The sequence below is a fragment of the Leucopleurus acutus genome (assembly GCF_964270905.1).
Source record: "Leucopleurus acutus genome assembly, chromosome: 16".
Classification (NCBI taxonomy): domain Eukaryota; kingdom Metazoa; phylum Chordata; class Mammalia; order Artiodactyla; family Delphinidae; genus Leucopleurus; species Leucopleurus acutus.
Genome location: NC_139158.1, coordinates 66,351,711 through 66,376,758, shown reverse-complemented (window position 1 = coordinate 66,376,758; position 25,048 = coordinate 66,351,711). Strand labels below are relative to the sequence as shown.

Genomic DNA, 25,048 nt, shown 5'->3' with positions numbered 1-25,048 from the left:
CTTGGGGGTAGGCGGTTTGAGGGAGGAGGTAGGAAATTATCATAAAGAGATTCCTAATCTATTTTAGTCAATATTAATGGGTCCACTATCTTTGTTCATCAATTGGCCTCAGAAAAACTGTACAGAGAGCACTTTTTACTGTTGATAAGGTGCATCAGGACTGAAGTGGTGTGGCTGGACTTTCTATTCTAATAATGGGGGTGGGGGTGGGGAGGGAGCTTAGAGACATGGGGACCTTGAATATAATATCTGAACAGGACCTTAAAAGAACTAGAAGAATGCAAAAAAGAAAGGTAATAGAGCTATCTATTTTTATTTAAAAGGATCAGGTCTATTTTCCCCATAAAGCCACAGAATTTGCCAAGACATGTTTACAATGCCTCCTAGCTAGGTTTTAAGATGATCACCAAGTAGAAAAATTTTTAATCCTGGTATTGCTCATCCCCCCTCTCCCATCCGCTTTTCTACTTACACTTTTCTGATTTGGGAGCAGCTTATGATTACTGTTAAATTTTTAAGGAAAAATGTTAATGTTTACTATCCCTATAGGGAATTACTTTAGTCAATTTCTTAATCCCTAAATTTATTAACTTATTCAACAACTACTTACTGAATCCCTACTCTGTGCCAGGACAGACCACCATTCACATCAAGACTATCTAAATGGTGTTCCCGAAGGTACAAAACCCAGTAGCTCTGTGCCAGATACTCTATTGGGTGTCTGGAATACAGGAAAGAACACAAAAGAAACAGTCTTTCTCTTCATATAGTTTATAATATAGTATACTCCCATGAATGGGCAAAGACTGTGGATTGAGCATTGTTGTTTTACTTTAGCCTCACAACTCTAATGAGACAGGCGGTGACATTCCCTTTTAACTAACATGGAAATGTGGGCTCAAAAAGCTACATAACACATCCAAGGCCACTCAGTGTTGGAGGCAGAGCTACAGCCAACGTCTAGGAAACTGAACTGACTCTCCTCAAAACAGGAAAATGCCTGTCTCCAATTTCAGAGGGCTACTCTAGTAGTCTGTTCTAAGCTTATTCTCTGTTATGACAACTCAATATTTTTTTCAAGTCCCCAAACATTCTGCTTTTTCAGTATCCATGTTCAAAAAAAAAAAAAAAGCCAGTTGACTAACAAAAATCTTTTATCCATCTCTACAAAGCTAGATGTCATTTCTTTAAAATCTTTTGGAGTTCTCATTTCACTCCTTCAAACTTTCCAAATCTTTCACAGAATGCCAGACTTACTTTCACACTTAAGGTCTTTCACATACACTCTAGACCTTAGAACAATTTTCGTTTAACCCACTAGTCTCCTTCTCACCCTTCCCAGTTTCCTTTGGCAAAGATGTTTTGTTTGATTTGCTTACCTATTAATATTCTAGTGAAAAATAGTTTTTCTTTGCTCCTCCTAGGCAACTAACTTATATCTACAAAAAACAGTTTGTTTTTAAATAAATAAAAGTGATTTGTAAAACTTTTAATTAAATGTATAGTTTCCGTGATATCAGCTATAAGTATGCTCTACCCACCCCCGTCCTCTGTCACAAAACACAATAGTGGCACACACTTAATATGACAGAGCCAGAGCAAATGTCTACTTTCCACACTAATAATTACTATCTTTGCAGGTACAGTAATGACTACTATTTTTAGTAAGTTAGACATGTAGACATCCAGAAGTAAGTAAAAACAAAGGCACAGCAACTAATTTCTTGCCATTAAGGCTTTGTTACTGGAAAGTTCCCTTGTACTATTTAGCTTTGTTTTTTGACCATAAGCTAATGAGACAACTCAGCCAAACCAAGGAAAGTACCACATTCAAGAAGTGAATTCAATAGTGAATACATCTAGGAGAAAAGATGTGCTTCAAATGCTAGACTGAGTCCCTTCAACGCATCAAAATATTTACTTGTCTGAGATAGTTCTCAAGGGTTCAGGCAAAATATAAAACCACAATTTGGCCTCTGCAACTCTCTATAAAGTACCTCTCTTTAAAGTATGAAGTTGTCAAGTTACAAAGGCTATCACACACAAAAAAGAAAGAACAAAAAGGGAAAGGTAATGCATTCAAAAACAAAACATAACAAAAAACCCGAAAACATACCTGGCAACGTGAGAAAAAGCATCCACAAGGACAGATTCAAATTCTCTAGTGAATTCAGGTCCTTTCCTTTTACTGTTTTGAATGACATCATTGGCTAAGTACAGAAAAGTAAGCTTTCTATTTGATTTGGCTGGAAAAAAAGAAAAGAAGATAATTTAGCTTACACCAAGGAAATTCTCAATCCACCATTCTTCTGCCCTAAGCTACTCCTAAAGAACACTAAGACAAGCATTATCTACTTGAGGTCAAGACTGCTATGTTTGGAAAAACAATTTAAGGGACTCCTGGAGGTGTCTAGTAAAACAGGATTGAGAATACAATTTTGAAAAAACTAAAAAACAAGAATACGCCATTTTAATTGATTGTGGTGATAGTTGCATAACTGCGAAATACTAAAAACCACTGAATTGTATATTCTAAAAGAGTGATTTGTGTGGAATGTGAATTATAGTTCAATAAAATTGTTTTTCAAAAAAAAAGAATACGCCATCTTAATTTCTGTGTTATTTTAGTCAGGGTAATTAATTGGCAGTAAAAATTAAGATAATCCAAAGAAAATTCCTAAAGGATAAGCAGTCAGTATTCTCCAGTCAATTCCTAAAGGATAAGCTGTCAATACATCTCCAGAAGACATGTTAAAACCAAGATTTTCATTTATTATATTGCAAAAATGAGCATTTTTTACTCACTGTTAATTATCAAATACCACAGAATGAAAGACTGAGTTAAGTTTCAGTTTTAAAAGATACTTGTAATTTATGCTCCTAGACCAAGAATTTCTCTTTGAACATTCCAATAACCATAATCAGTCAATGTTATCAACTCTACAATCCAGAGGAATCTCTAGATGCACCAATGGATATTTATCTCAAAATACAAATATATATTGCTACATGATCACTGAAAGTTTACACACGTCTGAAATCTGGATATGCAAAATTATGGCTCCTATAAAAAATATAATTCTTCTTTCTTATACCTACTAAATGTAGTATTTCCTATTACTCTATATGGTAGCATGCATTAAACCATAAAAACTTCACGCAATATGTCTGAGTTACAGTTGCTTGGGGGAACATTACTGAATTTCCTGGCTTCTATGCACATAACTTTTCAACCGTAAAGTTACATCGCTACCATTTTTGGTCCCAGTTTTCTTTTAAAAGAAATAAATAATAACACAATCAGATAGTTCAAAACATTAAGTTTTCTCCAATGCCAAAGTGCCCAAAAGACTCAAGCAAGCCCTATGTCAACCTTTACACCTGAATTACTAGTCCTTACTCCACTGCTCTCAGAAACCATTTCTGTTTCTTTTGAAATGCACACAGCATGTATAAATTCTGACAGAGCAAGCTCAAGATCTGACATTTTAAAATGTGGCTACAGGAGAATAACTTAAGTTAAAAACAAGACTTTTAAAGCATGTTATAGTTGAAACTGATGACTTAAAGTGCTCATAAAATTAAATATGGATATCCTGAAATGTATTAACCTGGTAATAACCTAGTTTAGATGGCCAACTGATGAGAATATTGAAAACCTGGAGCTATCTTTAACTGTTCTAATTATTATTCGAAAACAGAACAAAAGTGTCAATAGCTTCAATATCCCACTGTTGCTACAAAGGTATGATTACGGCAAAAAGCTTTTTTTTTTTTTTTTAAAGCAAACCTTGTTCTAGGATGTTGCAGCAAGTTAAACTACCAAGTTTATAACGCCATGAAAGTTAGATTTAAAAGTAAAAGAGGGCTTCCCTGGTGACGCAGTGGTTAAGAATCTGCCTGCCAATGCAGGGGACACAGGTTGGAAGCTTGGTCCAGGAAGATCCCACATGCCACGGAGCAACTAAGCCCATGCACCACGACTACTGAGCATGCGCTCTAGAGCCCGCGAGCCACAACTACTGAAGCCCACACACCTAGAGCCTGTGCTCCGCAACAAGGGAAGCCACCACAGTAAGAAGCACGTGCACCGCAACGAAGAGTAGTCCCCACTCACTACAACTAGACAAAAGCCCGCACGCAGCAACAAAGACCCAAAGCAGTCAAAGATAAATAAATAAATATTAAAAAAAAAAAAGTAAAACAGAACTTCTACAAAGCAAATCAGACTAATATACTTTATGTTAAAAAACCCAGAATCCATATTGTAAAATGTCAATTTGGCCATTCAAGACCTGAAACATTTTGCAGTATTACAAATGTGATAGCTAAGATAGCCAAGGTTTTCACTATCTACAATGCCAATTAATTCTCATCACCCTCAAACTTAGCAATGGGAATGTAGGATAAAACTTTTTCCCTCCACATCCAGCATCCTGAATAATCAACATGAGCACCATGTGTGTAAAGGTAACATAACAAAACCCTAAAGGGAATTCCCTGGAGGTCCAGCGGTTAGGACTCCTCACTCTCACTTCCGAGGGGCCGGGGTTCGATCCCTGGTCGGGGAACTAAGATCCCACAAGCCTCGCAGTGCGGCCAAAACAAACAAACAACAACAAAAACCCACAAAGCCCTAGAGCACCTGAACACACAAGGTCATAATACACACGACACACACACCCTCTACTCCAGCCCTGGGTGGTAACTCACTTGTTCAAATGTCTTTCCAATATGTCAGTATGGATTCTTTCACTCCCTACCGAGGCCCATTCCAAACTGGTTGAAATAGTTATTGAGCAAAGTTTAAACTACTGGCTGACCAAAATTTTTCACTTGTTTGGCTGGTTTTGACACCTAGAGAAAGTAATTTTTTTTTTAAAAAAAGGCCTATTTACCTGCACTACTAAAGGTAGTAGGAGTGCAAACGTAAGGTACAAAAGCACTACTAAAAAATGTTCATCTTAGGGTATTTTACACCAAACTGCTCCAAAAAGAAAGGGAGAAGTTCTACCTAGAACAGAGCGCAAAGGGATAAATTAAGGATTATTCCTAGGGAATGGAAAGAAAATAACACATCATGAATAGAAGTAGTACTTAAGCAGGAAAAAGAAAACTTTTAAAGTCTCATAAATATTTGGAGGCAAAACAGAGATGGTTTGTGAAATGTCTTAAGGAAATGACTTGGCTATAGATAGAAATGTCCATTTTTAAAGATTCAGGGTGGGCTAGAACCTAAAGGGCTAGTCAATTCTAACATTAGGGCACAAAATCTTTTTCCACTTCAGTGCGGGGGCATTTTCAATTCATGAAGGAAGGCTGGGTATTAGGAAACTGTACACTGATGCTTGGAAGAGCATCCTGTAGTTCTGCACTGTCCAGTATGATAGCCACTAGCCACATGTGGCTACTGAACACCTAATTTGTAGCTAACAAAACTCAGGAACTAAATTTTCAATTGTATTTATTTGAAAGTTTACTTCCTTAGTCACACATTTCAAGTGCTCATGGCAAGAGGCTACCTTGTTGCAGAGCAGATATAAAACATTTCTCTCATCACAGAAAGCTCTAGACAGTGCCGCTTGGATCCTTTACTCAGCCATGAAAATGATGTCAAGAGACCACAATTTAACACCTGAACTATTTTTTAACTCTGTTAACAGGCACCATGCTAAATGTTGTGTACATTACGGACAACTAGAAGAGCTAGTTTCTCCCTCAAAACATAATCCACTGAAAGAGACATAACTAGTAAGAATGAAATAAATGCAGATTAATTCTAATAAATAAAAGCACTACGGTTTGGTTGGAGTAAGATGATCACCTTCACTTATTAAGTGCACTGATGCACCGGGCACCTGAAAACAAGTTTCGGCGTCTCAGAGCTCTGGGCTAATGTCCCAACTATACACTCATTAACAAAGCACTTCATCTCTTCATATCTGTATCTTCTCATCTATAAAATGGGGATAATAATGCTGACCTACTTACAACTTAAGGTTTCATCATATGAGATTAGGGTTAAAGGAGCTTCATAAACGAAAGTACTCTTTATTTTCTGTATCTCAAATAGGGTGAGGTGGGGAATCAAGATGGCTTCACAGAAGTGACATCTGAGGTGGATTTTGACGTGCCTCTGAGATCCTACCAGATAGGATCCTGTAGAAAGCAATTCGAATTTTTCCGCCACATCTCAGATGACAGAAGTGATATCTGAATGGCACAGTGGGGTACATGAATGGGGCTCTGGGAGGCCCAGGATCTATCCGCCAACTACCCTGAGGGCTGAGGGGACCCCCATCTCAGTACAGCACATGATATTTCGGGGGCGGGGGGTCTCTGCCAGAGGACTAGAACTGGGTCTCCTGAAAGAATCCTGGATTTTGGTGTCTGCCAGTCTGATGCAGTCTGAGCCTCACTGGTTCTAAGGCCTTGAAAATACCACTTAGCCACTTCAGTTTCCTCATCTGTAAAACAGAGTGACATCCTGACCTCACAGATAGCAGAGAACACATGTAGAGTTACTTCCTATGCTATAAAGGGCCTACCACATACAGGCTGTCCAAAAGCTTCATTTGCTCAGCTTTCTGCTATGAAGCTCACTGGGGTATCAGATAGCTGTGTAGGTGCCCATCTTTCCCCAGCAGACTGTAAGCAATTTGAGGCAAAGAACATGCACCACACTGAGTAATCAGTATCCCACCTCACCATTATTTATCCAGTGCCTACACTCTGCCTGACACCGTGCTAGATGTTCATGTGGATTATCCTGTTTACTCTTCACCCCAAGTTGTTTGAGCCTCCGTTTTTTTCTCATCTGCTGAGCTCCTACTTCACAGAACTCTGAGACCGTAAAAAATGACAAGGTATGTAATGATATCAGTACTGCACTTGGCACAGAACAAAGGCACAGTAAATATCAGTTATCATTATCTCTATTTTACAGATCAGGAAACTGAGGCAAAGAGAGGTGAAGCTGCGGGGGCTCAGTAAATGGCAAAGTCAGGCTCCAGAGGCACTTGGCCTCTGGAGCCAACATGCTATCAAGCTCCCAACCCAGTGCCTGGCACACAACAGGCTGAGCTCAATCAATGGCTGCCAGATGCTAAGCAGGGCCTAGAACCAAGGAGAGCTGCATGAGAAGAGGAACCTGAGAGGCAAGGTCTAGGTGGTGCGGCCCTTTGACTTCTCTGCAAGGGCAGTGACCGTACCCACTTCCCAGGGCAGTGCTGAGGACTAAGTGCGAGGATATACATGAGGTCCTAGCACAGTGACTGGCACAGAATAAAGGCTCTGGAAGTGGCAGTTACCCTTGTCCTCTTTTGACAGATGAGAAAACAGAGGCTTAGAGAGAAGAAACTTGCCCGATATCACTCAGCTAGCAAGTGGCTGAGCCAAGGGCTCGATCTAGGTAATCTTACTCCGAATGCCCAGCAACTGCCTGGCACACAACAGGCTAAGGCCTGTACCCTCCACCAGGCGCTCAACGCTGCCGAGAGAATAATGGTCACAAGTGTCAGGAGGAGCCGGAGAGGAAAGCGGCTGGGTTAACTGGGAGTCCTGAGCCCCGGTCGGTGGAACCTCAGACAAGTACCTTAAACCTTCCCAGGCCTCGGTTTCCTTCTCCGAGAAATGGGGATAACACTGTCTCCAACCTCAGAAGCGCAATCAATCAGAGGCCCAGGCCTGGAAAGCCAGGCTCAGCTAAGAAGCTAGAGGGGCCTCGGGACGGGGTGCGGGAGAGGGCTACCCGGGAGGAGAACCCATGGGGGTAGAGGGAGTGTTTACCTTTGCGGAGCTCGCGGTGCCACACCGAGACGATGGGTCCCGCGTGCTTGCGGTGGTGGATGAGCCACAGGGAGAGGGTCTGCACGCTCTGCTGAGAATTGCTCAGCTCTGAGAGCTTCTTCTCCAGCGCCGACTCGGAGAAGGAGGACATGGTGGCGGCGGTGAGGCCCGGCAGGGATCGGCCTGGGCCGCCCAGTGCGGCGGGGAGAGCGACGGCACGAGGCCGGAACCTCACCTGGCGGCCTGCGGGACTCTTTATGACTGACAGACGGCCGGGGGGCCAGGAGGGGGAGGGGATGGGTCTCCGCAGTAACAGCCGCCCGCGCCGCCGCCACAAGATGGCCACCGACCTCTCACCCCGCCGCGAGAGCAGGGTCAAAGGGCAAGGGCCGGAGTGGCGGGGCACCGGGGGGAGTCAGAGTGTAGTAAAACACTCCTCCCGTGGCGAATGCCTCTTTGAATCTCGCTCGGAGCACTCCGAAAGCGACAGACAGGGAAAAGGGCGCACTTCGGCGGCCTCCGGAAGGCGCTTTGACCGCTCGCGCCCGCACGCCGGCGCAGTGAGTGTCACCGGAACCCTTTCTCCCGCTCCCGCAGAACCTTTCTGGCGCGGTGCGGCGCGCGAGTGACGCGTCACTTCCGGCGCGGCAGAGGAGGTGCGAGAGTGAGGGAAAGGCTGGAAGACGAGGTAAGGGAGAGTGGCGCGAACGAGAGGGAGACAGCAACCGCGAGCCCTTAGAGGGGGATCCTGAGGGGATGCTGAGGCAGAGAGATCATGACCTGGGAATGGAACGGGACCTTTCTCCCTCACCTGGCAGGCCCCAGCAGCACTCTTCCTCTGTACGTGTCCTGCTCTCTGGCCGCCCCCCAGAAAAAGCTTTGTTTGGTTCTGCCAAGCCACCCACGTGCACTTTTCACGCCTCCACGCCTTGGCTCTTGCTGTTCTTTTCCCAAAGGTGACGCCCCCCTTCTCACGCGGTGGGCTCCCACTAGGCCTCCAGGACCACCTTTAGTGGCCAGTTCCGATGTTTAGTCTGTGACAGGACCGCCGTCAAACACACCCTTGTGCTCCCGGCTCAGTTGGTTGTTGTATTCAGGGAATTACAGGCTGCCTTCTGGGGGTTCATTTGACTATTGCTCAAATTTAAGTAATACATGTTAACTTTGTGGGGGAGTGGGGTAAGGAAGTCAGTGGGTTCGTTGACCTCCTTTAAGAAACACTATTTGAGACTCTATCCTTGAACTGTTTTTAAAAAGTTTTAAATTCCAATTATCACATCAGCAGAGAAATTTGTTCTTCTAACTGCTGTGGGGTGGTGGTAGGGAGTTAGGTTATTGTAGACATCGTAGAATTTTTAAATGTCCTGATCATAGTGGAACTGACCAGTTGTGGGCAGGTTGCAGTTAGGAGGCACTGTACTAGTTGATGCCTGTTTTTCTTCATACTGCACTGTTCTTTGCTTAGGTGCTTTTACTCCTCCTTCAGAATGGAATCATCATAATCAGAGCCAACATAATGAGCTGCTGCTATGGGCTAGACACTGTGTTTTCACATAGTGACTCGTTTAATACAACAAAGCTATGCAATAGGTATTATGTTATTCCCATTTGGCAAATGAGGCTGAGGGAGCTTGGGTGACCTACCCGAGATCACACAACTAAGGTTAGAGGGAAGGGACTCTACTTTATCTGTCTTTTTTACCCCAGCACCTTATTCGTAGCTGACTGAGTGAATTACTATAAAATAAGTGAATAGCTTAAAATCACTGTCAATATCTAGTCATGATTATAACCTAGGGCCTTTGAGTCCAAATCTAGGCCATCTTTCTGTATTAAGTAACAGTGTCATATACTGAGCACTTTTATACCAAGTCACTGTGTATTAAGCACATTATGAACATTCTTTTATTTAATCCTTACAACAGTCCTGTGGGGTATGGGTTATTATCAGTATTTGACAAATGAGAAAACATTAAACATGGGTGAGTAATCAATGTCACTTGGACACAAGAAATGACAGAACCAGGAATCAAATCAAGGTTATCTTATCCCAGATTCTTCACTCCCGAGCCAGTGGTTGATTTATTCATTCAGCCGATAATTTTTGAGAACCTATGTCTGAAGCACTATTCTAGGCAAACAGACAGAATCCATGTCCTGGGAAGCTTACCTTCTGCAGGGGAAGATAAACGTGTGTAAAATGAGCCCGAAAGTTATAAATGCCTTGAATAAAAATAAAGGGAGGTATGAGGAATGCACGTATGGGCGGTTAGGCATGTATTATATATACTGGTCAGAGAAGGCCACACTGATATGGTGACATTTGATCACAGCCTTCAAAGAAATGAGAGAACAAGCCCTATGCTATGTGGTGAATGTTCCAGGCAGAGGGAAAACCAAGTGCAGAGTCCTGAGGTCACACCATTATTGGCATTTTCAAGGGCCAGCAAGGAGGAGAGCTCAAGTGATGTGAACCAGAAGGCTAGAAATGAGCTTAGAAAAGTTGCCAGGGACCATATCATGTGGGGGACTATAGGCAATAGTAAGGACTTTGGCTATTACTCAGAATGAAACAAGAGTCCATTGGACCATTTTGAGCAAAAGAGGAGCATGTGGCTATTAAGTAGAAAATAGACAGTAAGGGTGCAAAGGTAGGAGCAGGAGGACTATGCTGTTGTGATAACTCAGGTGAAAGGAAGACTCAGACCAGGGTGGAGGTTGTGAGAAAGGGTCAGATTCTGGGGATATTTTAGAGGAAGAGATCACAGGATTAACTGACAGCATAGGTATGAGGTATAAAAGAAGCAAGAGCTTATATGGCCCTAAGGGTTTTAGCCTAAGCAACCATAAGAATGGAGTTTGCATGTATGTACTGAACTGTGGTAAGAGCTGGTTTGGGTAGTAAGAGCAGGAGTTTAGATTTGTATATGTCTAATTGGAAATGCCTGTCCAAGTAGAGGTATCTCATAGGCAATTGGGTTTATGGGTCTGGAGTTCAAGGGAGAGATCTGAGGTAGAGCTATAAATGTGGGAGTCATAAGGGGGAATAGGTATAGAAAGAAAAGAGGCCCAGTGACTAAGTCCTAGGACACTTCAACATTTAGAGGTCAGAAAGATGAGGATGATATAATCATGTGATTTATCTTCTTTAGCCTGTTAATATGAATAACAGTGATTGATTTTCAGATATTGAGCCAGCCTTACATCCCTGAAATTTAGTCCTACTTTGTCATGGTGTGTAATTCTTTTTACATACTGCTAAATTATATTTCCTCATATTTTGTTTGGGATTTTGGCATCTATATTCATGAGGGAAATTGGTCTGCCATTTTAAAATTTTTTTATATTATCTTTATTGAGTTTTGGTATCAGGGTAATGCTAGCTTCATAAAATAGATTGGAAAGTGCTTCTTCTTCTTCCATTTCTAGAACATTGTGTAGAACTGGTGTTAATTTTCTTTAAATGCTTGGTAGAAATCTGCAGTGAAACCATCTGGGCCTGAAGGTTTCTTCTTTCTTTTTTCTTTGATTTTGGGAGTCTTTAAACAATAAATTCAGTTTCCTTATAAGGCTGTTCAGTAATCTATTTCAGCTTGTGTGAATTGTGGTAGTTTGTATTTTTTGAGAAATTTGCCATTTCATCTGTCAAATTTATGTGTATAAAATTATTTGTAGTATTCCTGTATTATCCTTTGATATCTGCAGTCTGTAGGACTGGTATTGGTAATTCCTCTCTCTCTCCCTCCTTCCCTCCCTCCCTCCTTCCCTCCCTCCCTCCCTCCTTCCCTCCCTCCCTCCCTCCTTCCCTCTCTCCCTCTCTCTCTCCCTCTCCCTCCCCCCACCCCCATCAGTCTAGTTAGAAGCCAATTTTATTGATCTCTGTAAACCATTTCTTTGGTTCATTGATTTTCTCTATTTTTTGTTTTAAACTTCAATTCCTGCTCTGATTTTTATTATTTCTTCCTTCTGCTTGCTTTGGATTTATTTTGCTTTATTTTATTTTATTTTATTTGTCTTTTTCTAGGTTCTTGCTGTGGGAGTTTAGATTATTGATATTCATTTAAGAGCTTTCCTCTTTTCTAATATATATATATTTAATACTATAAATTTCCCTTTCAGCATGGCTGTACCTACGTCTTACAAATTTTGATTTGTTGAACTTTTATTTTCACTCATTTCCATGTATTTTGTAAAAATTTCCCGTGACATTTCCTCCTTGATCCATGAATTATTTAGAAATGTGTTGCTTCATTTCCAGGTGTGTGAAGATTTTCCTGTTCTCTCTCTATTCGTAATTTCTAGTTTGATTCCATCGTGGTTAGGGAACACACTGTATGATTTTAGTTCTTTTAAATTTGTTGAGGTTTATTCTGTGGTCCAGGATATGGTCTATCTTGGTGTGTGTTCTGTGGATACTTGAAAAGAATGTATATCCTACTGTCAATAGTATTCTGTAAATGTCAATTATGTAAATGTTGGTTGGTGTAGTTCAGCTCTTGTGTTATAATTGCTATTCTATCAGTTGTTGAGAGAGGAATGTTGAAGTCACCACCTATACTTGTGGTGACCACCTATACTTCTATACTTTTCCTTTCAGTTTTATCCATTTTTGCTTCACACATTTTGCATCTCTGTTTTGTGCATACACACTTAAGATTACTATGTCTTCTTCATAGATTTACCCTTTAATCATTATATAATGTCCTTCTTTGTCTCTGGTAATTTTTTTGCTCTGAAGTCCACTTTATCTGATATTAATATAGCTAGTCTTGCTTTCCTTTGATTAATGTTTATATGATAATATCTTTTTCCATCTTTTTACTTTCAACCTGACTATATCATTATGTTTGAAGTGAGTTTCTTGTAAACAGCATGTAGTTAAGTCATATTTTTTAACCAACTCTGACAGTCATTTTTTATTGGTGTATTTAGACATTTTATATTTAATATAATTATTGATATGTTAGAGGTTAAGTCTGAAATTTAATTCTTTTGTTTTCTGTTTGTTCTGTTTTTTTGTTTCTCCATTTTCTTTTTTTCTCCAGACTTCCTTTACTTGAACATTTTTTAGAATTCCATTCAGTTTATCTATAGTGTTTCTGAGTGTATCTCTTTGTATAACCATTTTAGTGGTTCTTCTAGGTATCATATTACGTGTATATAACTTACTTTTGACAGGTCTAGTGAAGTATATGTACCTTACTTCCTTTATGTCTCTTTACCCTTTCCTGTTTATATTTGTCTGAAATATTTCCTCTAGATACATTTAGAACCACATCAGTCAGTGTTATAATTTTTGCTTTAACTATCAGACACAATTTAGAAAATTTAAAAGAATAAGAAAAACCTATTGTATTTATACATATTTTTATTTACCACGTTCTTTCTTCCTCTTTGATGTTCCAAGATTCTTTTTTTTTTTTTTTTAACATTTCCTTTCTGTTTAGAGAATTTCCTTTAGCCATTCTTGTAGAGTAGGCCTCCTGGTGACAAATTCTCTTAGTTTTCCTTCATCTGAGGATATCTTTCCAGTTCATTCCTCTTTTTTTTTTTTTTTCCCCGATGGACATTTTTGCTGGGTATAGGATTCTGTGTTGACAGTTCTTTTTTTTTTTTGAGCACCTGAAAATTATTGTGTTGCTTCCTTCTGGCCTACGTGGCTTCTGAGGAAAAATCCAGTGTCATTCAAATAGTTTTTCCCGTATAGGCAAGGTATCATTTTTCTCTGGCTGCTTTCAAGATATTTTGTCATTTGTTTTCACAACTTTTAATTTTAATTATAATTGGTGCAAATTTCTTTGGGGTAATCCTGTTTAGAGTTCACTCAGCTTCTTGAGTATATAGATTTATCTCTCTTGCCAAATTTGGGGAGCTTTCAGTGCTTTGAGTACTTTTTCAACCCTGCCCTTTTTCTTCTCTCATTCTGGGATGCTTAAATCATTTGTTATAGTCCCATAGGTCCCTGAGCCTCTTTTCAGTCTGTTTTCTCTTTGTTGTTCAGATTGAGTAATTTCTCTTATTCTGTCTTCCATGTTACAGATTCTTTCCTTTGTCCCCTCCATTCTCCTGTTGAGCCCATCTGCTGAGCTTTTTATTTGTTATTGAATTTTTCAGTTCTAAAATTTGTTTCTTCTTTGTATCTTCTATTTCTTTCCTGAGGTTTTCTGTTCTTTTGTTTTAAACAAGTTCATAATCGCTTATTGAAGCATTTTCATCACAGCTGCTTTAATAACTTTGTCAGATAATTCTAATGTCTCTGTCATCTTAGTGTTAACGTATATTGATTGATTTTTCTTTTTTTATTCATTTGGAGATCTTCCTGGTTGTTGGGTGTGGTGAATGATTTTTGACTGGACATTTTTGTATTATGTTCTAAGATTCTGGACCTTATAGAAGTCTTCTTTTTAGTTGGCTTCCTCTGAAACCACTCTGGCAGGATAAGGCAGGGGTGGGGGGACCAACCTTGTTACTTCCAAGTGTAGGTAGAAGTCCAGATTCCTCACTCAGCCTCCTTTGACACCCATGAGGGAGGGCTCCTAATTACTGTTAGGTAGAAGTGGGAGTCCTGTCTCCCCACTCCTACTTAGCCTTCTTTTTCTTTGTTCCCCCCATCTTTATTGAGATACAACATTGTAAAAGTTTAAGATGTACAGTGTAATGATTTGATACACATATCAGTGTATATATATTGAGAATGATTACCACAATAAGGTTAGTTAACACCTCCATCACCTCACAAAATTACCCTTTTGTGTGTGTGTAAGAACATTTGAGATCTACTCTACTCTCTTAGCAACTTCATGGATCATCAGACTGACCTTGCAAACTTTTATAATAGATTCCCAAAACATACCTGTTCCACCCCACCCCCAACATAGATTCTGATTCAGTAGATCTGGTGTGAGGCCCAGGAATCTGTACTTACATTATTTCCCCTTGGTTCTGATAAACAGTTGGGTTGGAAACCTCTGGTGTAGTGAAAAGAATGCATACAGCCTTTGGAGTCACACAGGCTTGACGTGAATCCCACTGCTTGCTGTGTAACCTTGGGCATCACTTAATCTGTCTGAACCTTGTGTTACTCAGCTTGTAGACAAGGAATTTATTTATGTACATTGCCTAGCATATGGTGGGTTTTTTCAACAAATATTAATTCTTTTCTTTCTAGTCAAGAACTTGTGTTGGCAATTCTTTTATTTAAACTCCTATTTCTGGGATCTAAACCCAGTCTTTCTACCATGTGCTAGTTAATTCAAAGTTAGAAGTTTTAGAGATCATCTTATCCACCAAGTTTATTTTATGTTGAAGAAACTAAAATTCATGGAAACCACAGATCAGGTACTGTCAGAGCCAGGACTATCACCCAGATTGTCAGATTCCTGTTCTCATACTCATTCTGTCTGGAAACACCCTAAAAATGGGCTGGCATACAGTCAAAATCTAGAACTATGATTGCCTCCTGAGAGTGAATCTAGTAAGATCCTCCTGTAATGGATGAGATCAACTACCTGTAGGAATAACTCACCCCAGGAGAAGAAGAGGATGGTGGGTTTTTCCCAGACTCCAGTTCACACATATCTGATATCAAAGATCCACCAAAGAGAGCCAGACCTTGGTCTATGGTGATTGATTCAACAAGCATTTATTGAATGCCTGCTCTTTGCTGGAAGCAATAAACAAAACTGTCAACTATTACTGCCCTCATAGAGCTTATATTTTAGTGGGAAGAGAGAGACAATAAACAAACAAATAGGTGGATAACTTGGTTTGACAGATGGTACTAAATGCTATGGAGGAAAATTTCAAAGACAGGGGAAGGAGATTGGGAGTGCAGGGCAGGAGAGGAGTGAGGATGGGTTGCAGTTTTAAATTGGGGTGATCAGAGAAGGCCTCCCTCAGAATTCACATTTGAGTAAAGCCCTGAAAGATGAGAGAGCAAGCCGTGAGGATATATCATGGAACAGCAAGTTACAAAGGCCCCGAGCAGGTGGTTTCATCAGAACATCACCCCTGTGTGAGGCATGGCTCACTTGCCATGATGGTGTCTCCCTCTCGTCTCTGCCTTTATTAGGGGCTACAACTTTTCTGCTTTCTGGCCTTTGCTTGTGAGGTATTGTTCCTTGAACAGCCTTCCCATGCAGCCCCAAGTGTGTAGTCCCCCCACCCCAACATAAATCCTCCTCCCTCCATGAAGCCTTCCCTTTTGGTGTTCATTCTTTTTCTAAGTTCCTTTTGTACTTCTCGGGTTTTTCCTCCCTTTTTCACTTTTTAACTATATGATACAATAAGTACCTTGTGGTCTAGCGTCTTATCTTTTAAGTGTCTATAAAGTATAGCACCTACAGATTGTCCCGTTTGTCTGCACCACCTGGGTGCCATGGCCCAGGGATCTTACACAGCCCATTCCTGTGAAAAGGCAGAAAGAGATGGGAAGGAGGGGAAGAAGCTGCCAGGGGAATGGGTTCACTCAAGCACTCCGATTGCAGCTCTCTTCCCCCACCTCCCCAGTGACTGCTTTCTATGACCGCGGAAGGGGTTCACTGAACTCAGAAAGGGTTAGAGTCAAGAACTGGTTTATATAGTCACTGTCTGTCACAGTTGAACTCTGGGTTGTTTTCTCTGCTCACCCTGAGAATCAGCTTGTTCTGAAAGCCTCATCCCAGTATCACTTTCTGGGCCAGAATACGCCAGTTGCTGTCAGTTATATAAACATCAAACTTTGCAGTGCCACTTTAATCAGTGTTGCATTTTATCGGAATAGAATCTAGGACTCCTATGCTTCTAAATCTCTGAGCAGTTCCTTCTGTAATCGACATATTGTCCCACAGGTGTGATTTCATGACCATCCCATAAAGGTATATGATTGCCTTTTATAGTCATGCCATACTAGCAATTTGTTATACTCTCTTCCTTACAGAAAGCTGGTTTATGTATTTCTGAGCCCGTAACCCATTCTTTTGAAGATCTCCAATTGTGGTAAGTCTTCATCTGTATAGTATCCCATTGGGAGACTATATTACAGTTTATCCATTCTACTATAGATGTACATTTGGGTAGTTTCTTTGTGGGGATAGTTGTGGATAGTGTATTCCAGAACACATCTATTGGTAAATTTATGTATGCATTTCTGTTAGGTATTATACCAAAGAATGTGATTACTAGATCATAGAGCGTATGTATGTTTACCTTTAGAATAATAGATATTGCCTAAGGATTTTCCAAAGTAGTTGTATCAATTACACTCTTACCAGCATTGAATGAGAGTTTTGGTTGTTTTACATCCTTGCCAACGCCTAGTATTTTCTTTTCCTTTTTCTTTTTTTCCCCTTTTTTTTCAGCTTAGCCCTTCTGGTGGGTGTGTAATGGTATTTTGTTGTGGTTTTATATTGGATTTTCCGGAGCAGTGATGTTAATGTCTTTTCATGTGTTCATTGGCCATTTGGATATCCTCTATTGTGGTATGCTTGTTCAACTTCTTTTCCATGTTTCTGTTGGATTGTCTTTTTCTTAATGATTTATAGAAAATCTTTTATATTAACTTCAATGTAGTCCAATTTATCATTTTTTTTATGGTTAGCTCTTTTCTGTGTCCTGTTTAAGAAATCTTTGGCTATTCCAAGATTACAAAGACGTTCTTTGTTTTCTTCAGAAAGCTTTGTTATTTGACATTCCATGTTTAAATCTAGTATGAGATGTAATCAAGACCTATATATTTTTTCATATGGATAGCCAGGTGGCACAGTACCTTTAATTGAAAAGACCATTCTTTCGCAGTTGATTTCAGTGTCAACTTTGTCAGGTATGTGAGTCTATATATGGAGTCTCTGTTGTATATGTGGGGACTATTTCTGGACTCTATTCAGTTCCACTAATCTGTTTGTCTTTCTTTTTGCCCTTTAATTATTGTATCTTTACAGTAAATCTTGAAATCAGATAGTGTAAAACTTCACCACCAAAATTTACCAATTTAATTCCTCTTCTTCAAGATTGTCTTTGCTATTCTAGGTTGTTTGCATTCCCATATCAATTTTAGAGTCGTCTTATAACTTTCTATAAAAATGCTGCTGGGGTTTTGATTGGGATTATGTTGATTCTATACCAGCGGTTCTTATCCAGGGCGATTTTTGCCCTACACAGGACATTTGGCAGTATCTGGAGACGTTTTTGGTTGGTACTCTTGGGGGAGTGCTACTGGCATGTTGGGGGAGGCCAAAGATGCTGCTAAATATCTGACAATGCACAGAACAGCTCTCCACCAACAAATTATCCAGCCCAAAATGTCAGTAGTGCCACTGTTGAGAAACTCTGAATTCATGTAATCAGTGTTTCAATTGGGCTTCTGTCCACCATCTTATTAAGTATTTGTTTTCTGTTTGACCCACCAGTTTTGCTTCCCTTTTTCTCATTTTTCACCTTTTGGATCAATCAGAAGTACTAATTATCCCATTTTTACTACTGTCTGAACTTTTATAGCTCTTTTGGAGTTTACCCTATAGATTTCAACATGCATTCTTGACAATCTAATACAGATTTTTTTTTATCACTTCCTGATACTGCTAGACTCTTAATACACTTAACTCCTTTTATACTATCCATGCACCTTTTGTGCATTATTGTCTTGCATTTTACCTTCAGTTGTGAAAGAGTTTTATAGGGTGTAAAATTCAAGGTTGGCAGTTACTTTCCTTTCACACTTTAAAGATGTCATTCTGTTGTTTTCTGGATTTCATCATTTCTTTAGAGAAGTTGCCTGTCACTTCTGTTGCTGCATTACTTTTAAGATTTTTCTCCATACTTTTGGTTTTTCAGCAGTTTGACTATGATGTGTCTGTGTGTGTTTCTCTTTGTATTGTCAACTTGGGCTTTGCTGAGCTTCTTGAATCTGTGGGTTGATCTCTTTCATTTGTTTGGACATTTCTCAGCCATTTGTCCCCCAGCAGCGGCCTTCTCTCAGAAGTCATGTATTTTGAGATCCCTGAAGACTACGGTTTTGCATATAGGACTCCAGTCCTATATGACCACATTAAAAGCATCGTGGTTTCTTTTTCCTCAGTGACAGCCCTCAGCCTGGGCCTCTTCGTAATCCTGAGCCATGTCCGGGATCAGCAAATGGAAAACAAACAAACAAACAAAAAAACCCAACTATTGATTGTTGACTCACTGTGAACTTTCATCCTTCACTAGAGTATTAGTTCATCTGGTCTTTGTTGCTTCTGCAACTATTTGATGCTTTAAGAAACGCTTTTTATAATTTATCTGGTTTCTCTAGTTGTCACCAGGAGTACTGGCCTGCCATACCCTATTATATCCTACTTGAAAGGAGAATCTGTACAGATGTTTCTGAGTGCTTATCATATACCAGATGCCCTTGTAGGTTCTAGGTGTAGGATTGCCCAGTCTAAAGTAGGTAAAACAGGCATATACAAAATAATTCAGCATGCTAAATACTGTAATAGCAGTGTGTACAGTGGTAGGAGAAAGGAGGAGAATATGAAATAGCGCTACCTGTTTAGGAAATTGCAAGTTTTATAATTTCACATGGTTGCAGTTTCAAGTTCAAGGGGTGAAGCAGTGTGAAATGAGGTTGATGAGACAGGCAGGGGCCTGATGGTGCAGGGCCCTGTATGCCATGGTAGAAAGGTGTCTGTACTTTAGGCAGGCTACAAAGAGCAGATGAAGGATTTTAAACATGGAAAAGAGTGATCCAGATTTTTGTTTTAAAAAAATTACTTACATGTCAGTGTGAAATATGGATTCAAGAAGGGCAAGCACACAAGGCAAGGGTGGCCAGAGAAGAAACCATTACGATCAGTCCAATATCAATAGATGATTATCATCCTCAACAGCTTTGAAAGATGTTGAAGGGGTAGAACTGATGAAATTTAAGGGAACAGTGGAATTAAGAGGGAGGTGAAAGAAAGCAGAGAGGCTAAGGAGTCTAGCCCAGGTGAGGACCATAAATCACAAAGGGAATACAGAAGAAAGCGGATAAGTTCAGTTTGGGACAGGTTGTGTTCTCACCTCACTTGCTGTATTACAGTTTTTGTCATATAATCTGAGAACATAGTTCAGGGGACCCCAGGTTATTGTATTGAAACTCCTGAGATAAATAAGAGAGATGCAGAGCCCCCGGCCATCGCCTTCACCCCAGCTTTAACCAGACCCTCTGATTTTATCTGTTTTACGTGCTGGGCTTCCACTTAAACGTTTTATTTGAAGAAAGTTTTCCATGCTAAAAGAAGAAAAAGTTACTCAGCAACGTTTCCTTCTTCATTCATCTTCCCATTTTAGGTCTGTTTCAAGTCACTTCTTGTTTGAATGGAGTCCTCTGGTAGGGCATGTGGTGCTACCCTCTCTGAATCCTCGCATATGGCTCTTTCACCCTGACAGCTGAATATCTTTGCTGTAAGTAGGGTTTGGGGGCCACAATCCTTTATTTGCAGTCAGTAGATGCTCTTCCACTGTCTTCTATTGCAAATGAGAAGTCCAAAGCCGGTCTTTTTCCTTTGTAAGTTATTTGTTGTTTCTTCCTGAAGACATATGTGATTTTCTTTTCCGTTTATCTTTTAGTGTACAGGAATTTTACCACAATTTGACTACGTGTGTATCCTTCAGTCTTTTCAATCTCCAGATAAATACTTTTGCAGCTCAGAGAAATGTTTCAGTTATTTATTTGTTTTAGCTCCTCCATCTGTTCCTTTTTTTCCTTCCAGAATTCCCAGCTATTTATATGTGGGTTCTCCCAGATCTGTGCTCCAAGTCTCACATTTTCCATCTCTTTGTATTTTTGCTCAGAGTTTTAAGATAGCTCTACTTGATCTTCCCAGCCACTAATTGGATCTCAGCAATTAACCGCCTTTTTTTTTTTAATCAATTGAGCTTTCTTAGTGTGGAAAGACATGTTTTTAAATTCTAAGAAATATCTTTTGTCTTGTAATTGAATTTCCTTATTGGTCTTAATTATTTTTCATATTCTCGTCTGTCTCCTTTAGCATTTCTGTTAAACTAAGGTTCACCACCTCAAGGGTGCTATATTTGCATTTCCTGCTCCTGACTGTTGGGTCCCATTAAGTGGTAACTTCCTTTGCTTCTGTTGTTCTAAATACTAGTACCTTGGGCAAGGGGTGGCACAGTAGCCTCGGGGTCATCAGTGTGTGAGCTGGTGCTGATAGGGTGTCAGTAGTCCCTGGCCCAGCTTTCTGGCCTCCACACCTGGCATTTTGCTAGTCTGGAATAGGGAAAATTTGAGCTTCTTCCCTTCCCTGGCTTCTTGAGGGTCACAGACCAGGAGATATCCCCCCAAGGAACCTCACAGACCAGCATTGCCTTTCCTCTCATGGAGTTCTGTGGACCAGACTCTGTCCAGGGTATGAGAGCCTGATTGTTGCCCTGGAGCCCTCTCCTGACCCATGGAGGATATCCAGCACCAGCTCTCTCTCTGGGCTGAGCAGGTCTTGCCCACACCCACCAGGCACCACTTGCCTGCCAGCACTACTGGGGACAGCGAGAAGCAGTGGACACTTTCTTGTCATCATCTGTTCAGAAGCCCCCAGCAAATAGAGCTGAGACAGAGAGAGAGAGAGGAGACACCACCAGACTAGATGATCTCTAAGCCTCTATCCGGTACCAGTGTTTTACAGTTGTGCGTGTTTAATGGTCTCCAGCTTCAACTCAGTCCTCAGTACCCTTGGGCCATACTTTTGTGTCTTCCCAGCATGCTCTGCTTCCCCAAAGGGAATATTTGAGAATTTTATTTCTCTCCTCAAGCCCTCTGTTTACCCGCCTTCTTATTCGCTATCAGTCCATGACTTTGCATTTCCCCTCACAGAGAAAAGAGCCTCTTCTCTGTGAGGGGAAATGCAAAGTCATGGGCTGACAGCCCATGTGTAAAGTCGCACAGCTCCTTCACTTACCTGTAAACCTGTCTCCTTTCACTGCCTGCCTGCCATCCACCTCTCCATCCTGCTCAAATCTCTCTTCTCCCGTGGTGTCTGTGATGGTGTGCGCTCCTGGTTTTCCCATTTCTCTGGCCACTCCCTTTCATTTTGTTTTGCTTTCAGTCTCACCCAGCTCTGAGTCTTCTCCTGTATTACTGGCTGCCAGGGGGTCTTTTCAATGCATAAAGTTGTTCCTATCACCTCTGTTTGAAATCTCTCCATGACAAGAACAGGCAAAATTAGTCCAGGCTGATAAAAGTCAGAGTAATGGTTACCTCTGGGCAGGGGAAATAGGAATTGATTGCAAAGGGGCATGAGGGAGCCCTCCAGGGTGCTGGAAATATTATATATCTTATTTTGGGTAGTGGTTCTATGAGTCTCTGCGTACATTAAAATTCACTGAGCTGTTATGTTAAGACTAGTGCCTTTCGCTGTATGTATATTATACCTCAAGTTAAAAAAGACAGAACCTTCAGTGGCTCTCCATCACTATCACAGGTTAAAATCCATACTCCTTAGAATAGCCCACAGGTTCCAATTCACTCCTCCCTTGAGTCTTGGCTCAAGCATCTTCCTCCTGTGAAACCCACCCTGGCTTTCTGAGTGTTATGACGCATACGTCTTCTATACTCACGTAGGACCACAAGCACAGGCCTAGCCTAATTCTTAAGAGACTGTGTTGTAACTGTACATCTGCTTCCCTCCCTGGACTGGGAGCTCCCTAAGACTAGGAACCGGCTCTTTTCCGTTCCATTGCTCCCCTAGCACTCTGTGGAGTGACTGGTACATAAGCCCCCACTGAATGTCTGTTGAATGAATGAGTGCAAGTTCACTTTGTATTTTCTTTGAGCTTGGCCTTCTTTACTGAAAAGTCTCCTCCCTCCAGCCTGCAGGGTGTTTGCTCAGTGAGAGGAAGCCTGTTGCACAATGGCGGTTTTTGATACTCCAGAGGAGGCCTTTGGCGTCTTGCGTCCCATCTGTGTTCAGCTCACAAAGACCCAGACAGTGGAGAATGTGGAGTGTCTGCAGGCACAGTTACAAGTCGTGAGTGACTCTGCCCTTCAGGAACTTCAGCAGTACATCCTCTTCCCTTTGCGATTTACCCTGAAGACCCCGGGCCCCAAAAGAGAGCACTTGATCCAGAGTGTGGTGGAATGCATCACCCTTGTCCTCTCTTCAACGTGTGTGAAGGAACAAGAACTTCTCCAGGAACTCTTTTCAGAACTCTCTGCTTGCCTGTATTCACCCAACTCTCAGAAACCTGCAGCTGTGTCAGAGGAGTTGAAATTGGCTGTGATCCAGGGCCTCAGTGCATTAATGCACTCGGCTTATGGGGACATCATTCTGACTATTTATGAGCCCTCCATTCTGCCTCGTTTAGGATTTGCTGTATCTTTATTGTTAGGCCTAGCAGAACAGGAGAAATCAAAACAAATTAAAATGGCTGCCTTAAAATGTTTACAGGTTCTACTCTTTCAATGTGAGTGTCAAGACCATCCAAGGTCCTTGGATGAACTTGAGCAAAAGCAGCTGGGGGATTTGTTTGCTTCTTTTTTACCTGGCCTCTCAACTACACTGACCAGGATCATCACAGGAGACTTTAAACAAGGGCACAGCATTGTCGTGTCTTCCCTAAAGGTCTTTTACAAGACAGTGAGCTTCATTATGGCTGATGAACAGCTCAGAAGAGTCTCAGAGGTCCGAGAAAAGCCTGCCGTGGAGCACAGAGTAGCGGAGCTGTTGGTTCACAGGGAAGCCAATTGGGTAAAAAATACCGGCGACAGGTTGACTGTCCTTATTAAAAAGATAACCGAGTGCGTTTCAGTTCACCCACACTGGAAGGTGAGGCTGGAAGTGATAGACTTTGTCGAGGCCCTTCTCTTGAAGTGCAGTCAGTCACTGGTCGAATCGGCTGGTCCCCTTCTGAAGGCTCTGGTGAGTCTGGTAAATGATGAGAGTCCTGACGTCCAAGCCCAATGCAATAAAATTCTGAGACGTTTTGCAGATGAGAAAGTCGTGGTGGGCAGCAGAGCCTTTGCTGACATCTTGTCAGAAAACCTGCACTCCCTTGCCACGTCCCTTCCCCGCCTGATGAACTCCCAAGACGATCAGGGCAGATTGTCTACTCTCTCCTTGTTACTCGGGTACCTGAAACTCTTGGGCCCCAAAGTGAACTTTGTCCTCAACTCTGTGGCCCATCTCCAGCGCCTTTCCAAAGCGCTTATCCAAGTTCTGGAATTAGATGTGGCCGACGTCAAAATCGTTGAAGAGCGGCATTGGAACTCTGAGCACCTGAGCACTTCTCCAGAGACTTCAGCCTCCCGGCCGTGGGCTCAAATGCAGAGGAGATATTTTCGCTTCTTCAATGACGAGAGGGTTTTCCTGCTCTTGAGGCAGGTTTGTCAGCTTCTTGGTTTCTATGGGAACCTCTACTTGCTCGTGGATCCCTTTATGGAACTGTACCACGAGTCTGTGGTTTACCGGAAGCAGGCCGCCATGATCCTAAATGAACTGGTTGTAGGGGCTGCTGGGTTAGGGGTAGAGAATGTTCATGAAAAACACATTAAAACAAACCCAGAGGAACTGAGGGAGATCGTGACATCAATACTTGAAGAATACACAAGCCAGGAAAACTGGTATTTGGTCACTTGCCTGGAAGCTGAAGAGGTGGGAGAGGAGCTGATGATGATGCAGTCAGGCATTCAGGCCCTCACTTCTGGTGCACACACCTGCCAGGCTACCTCTTCTCCCACCTTCTCAAAGCCAAGTCCCACGATCTGCTCCATGAACAGCAACATCTGGCAAATATGCATCCAGTTGGAAGGGATTGGCCACTTTGCACACGCACTAGGGAAAGACTTCCGTTTGCTCTTGATGTCAGCCCTGTATCCAGTCCTGGAGAAAGCTGGAGACCAAACCTTGCTTATCAGTCAGGCGGCCATCAGTACCATGATGGACATTTGCCAGGCTTGTGGCTACGACTCCCTGCAGCAGCTGATCAATCAGAATTCAGACTATTTGGTAAATGGGATCTCTTTAAATCTGCGTCATCTATCTCTCCACCCGCATACCCCGAAGGTCTTGGAAGTCATGCTACAGAACTCAGATGCTAGCCTGCTCCCTTTGGTGGCAGATGTGGTTCAAGATGTCTTGGCTACCCTGGACCAATTTTATGATAAGAGAACAACTTCCTTTGTCAGTGTACTGCATGCCCTGCTGGCAGCATTAGGTACATTGAGAGCCCTTTTTTAATGCTGATTGGAGGGAAGGACTAGTATCCTTGTTCATCTAACTGTTTCTTTCTTTGTTTGGGGTTATGCTAT

The 25,048-nt window shown here is 41.5% G+C and overlaps 2 protein-coding genes across 6 annotated transcripts in view; one reads left to right on the top strand and one right to left on the bottom strand.

The window, feature by feature from the left end:
- RPRD1B (regulation of nuclear pre-mRNA domain containing 1B) overlaps nucleotides 1-8,313 on the bottom strand; it is a 76,206-nt gene extending 67,893 nt beyond the window's left edge. For 2 of the 4 annotated variants that reach the window (XM_082857738.1, XM_082857739.1), the window contains exons 1-2: nucleotides 7,789-8,313; nucleotides 2,117-2,246 (exon numbers count right to left, since the gene is read on the bottom strand). In XM_082857738.1, coding sequence (XP_082713864.1) covers nucleotides 2,117-2,246; nucleotides 7,789-7,939 — 281 coding nt within the window. In that variant the 5' untranslated portion in view covers nucleotides 7,940-8,313. The remainder of the gene's footprint in view (nucleotides 1-2,116; nucleotides 2,247-7,788) is intronic. The other 2 variants (XM_082857737.1, XM_082857740.1) reach the window with 2 other exon arrangements.
- A 133-nt stretch (nucleotides 8,314-8,446) lies between these two features.
- TTI1 (TELO2 interacting protein 1) overlaps nucleotides 8,447-25,048 on the top strand; it is a gene marked incomplete at its 3' end in the record, with an annotated part of 42,064 nt that continues 25,462 nt past the window's right edge. Inside the window, exons 1-4 of one of the 2 annotated variants that reach the window (XM_082857735.1) lie at nucleotides 8,451-8,476; nucleotides 16,706-16,764; nucleotides 20,080-20,193; nucleotides 22,612-24,954. In XM_082857735.1, the coding sequence (XP_082713861.1) occupies nucleotides 22,653-24,954 (2,302 nt within the window). In that variant the 5' untranslated portion in view covers nucleotides 8,451-8,476; nucleotides 16,706-16,764; nucleotides 20,080-20,193; nucleotides 22,612-22,652. Of the gene's footprint in view, nucleotides 8,477-16,705; nucleotides 16,765-20,079; nucleotides 20,194-22,611; nucleotides 24,955-25,048 lie in introns of both variants that reach the window. The other variant, XM_082857736.1, reaches the window with a different exon arrangement.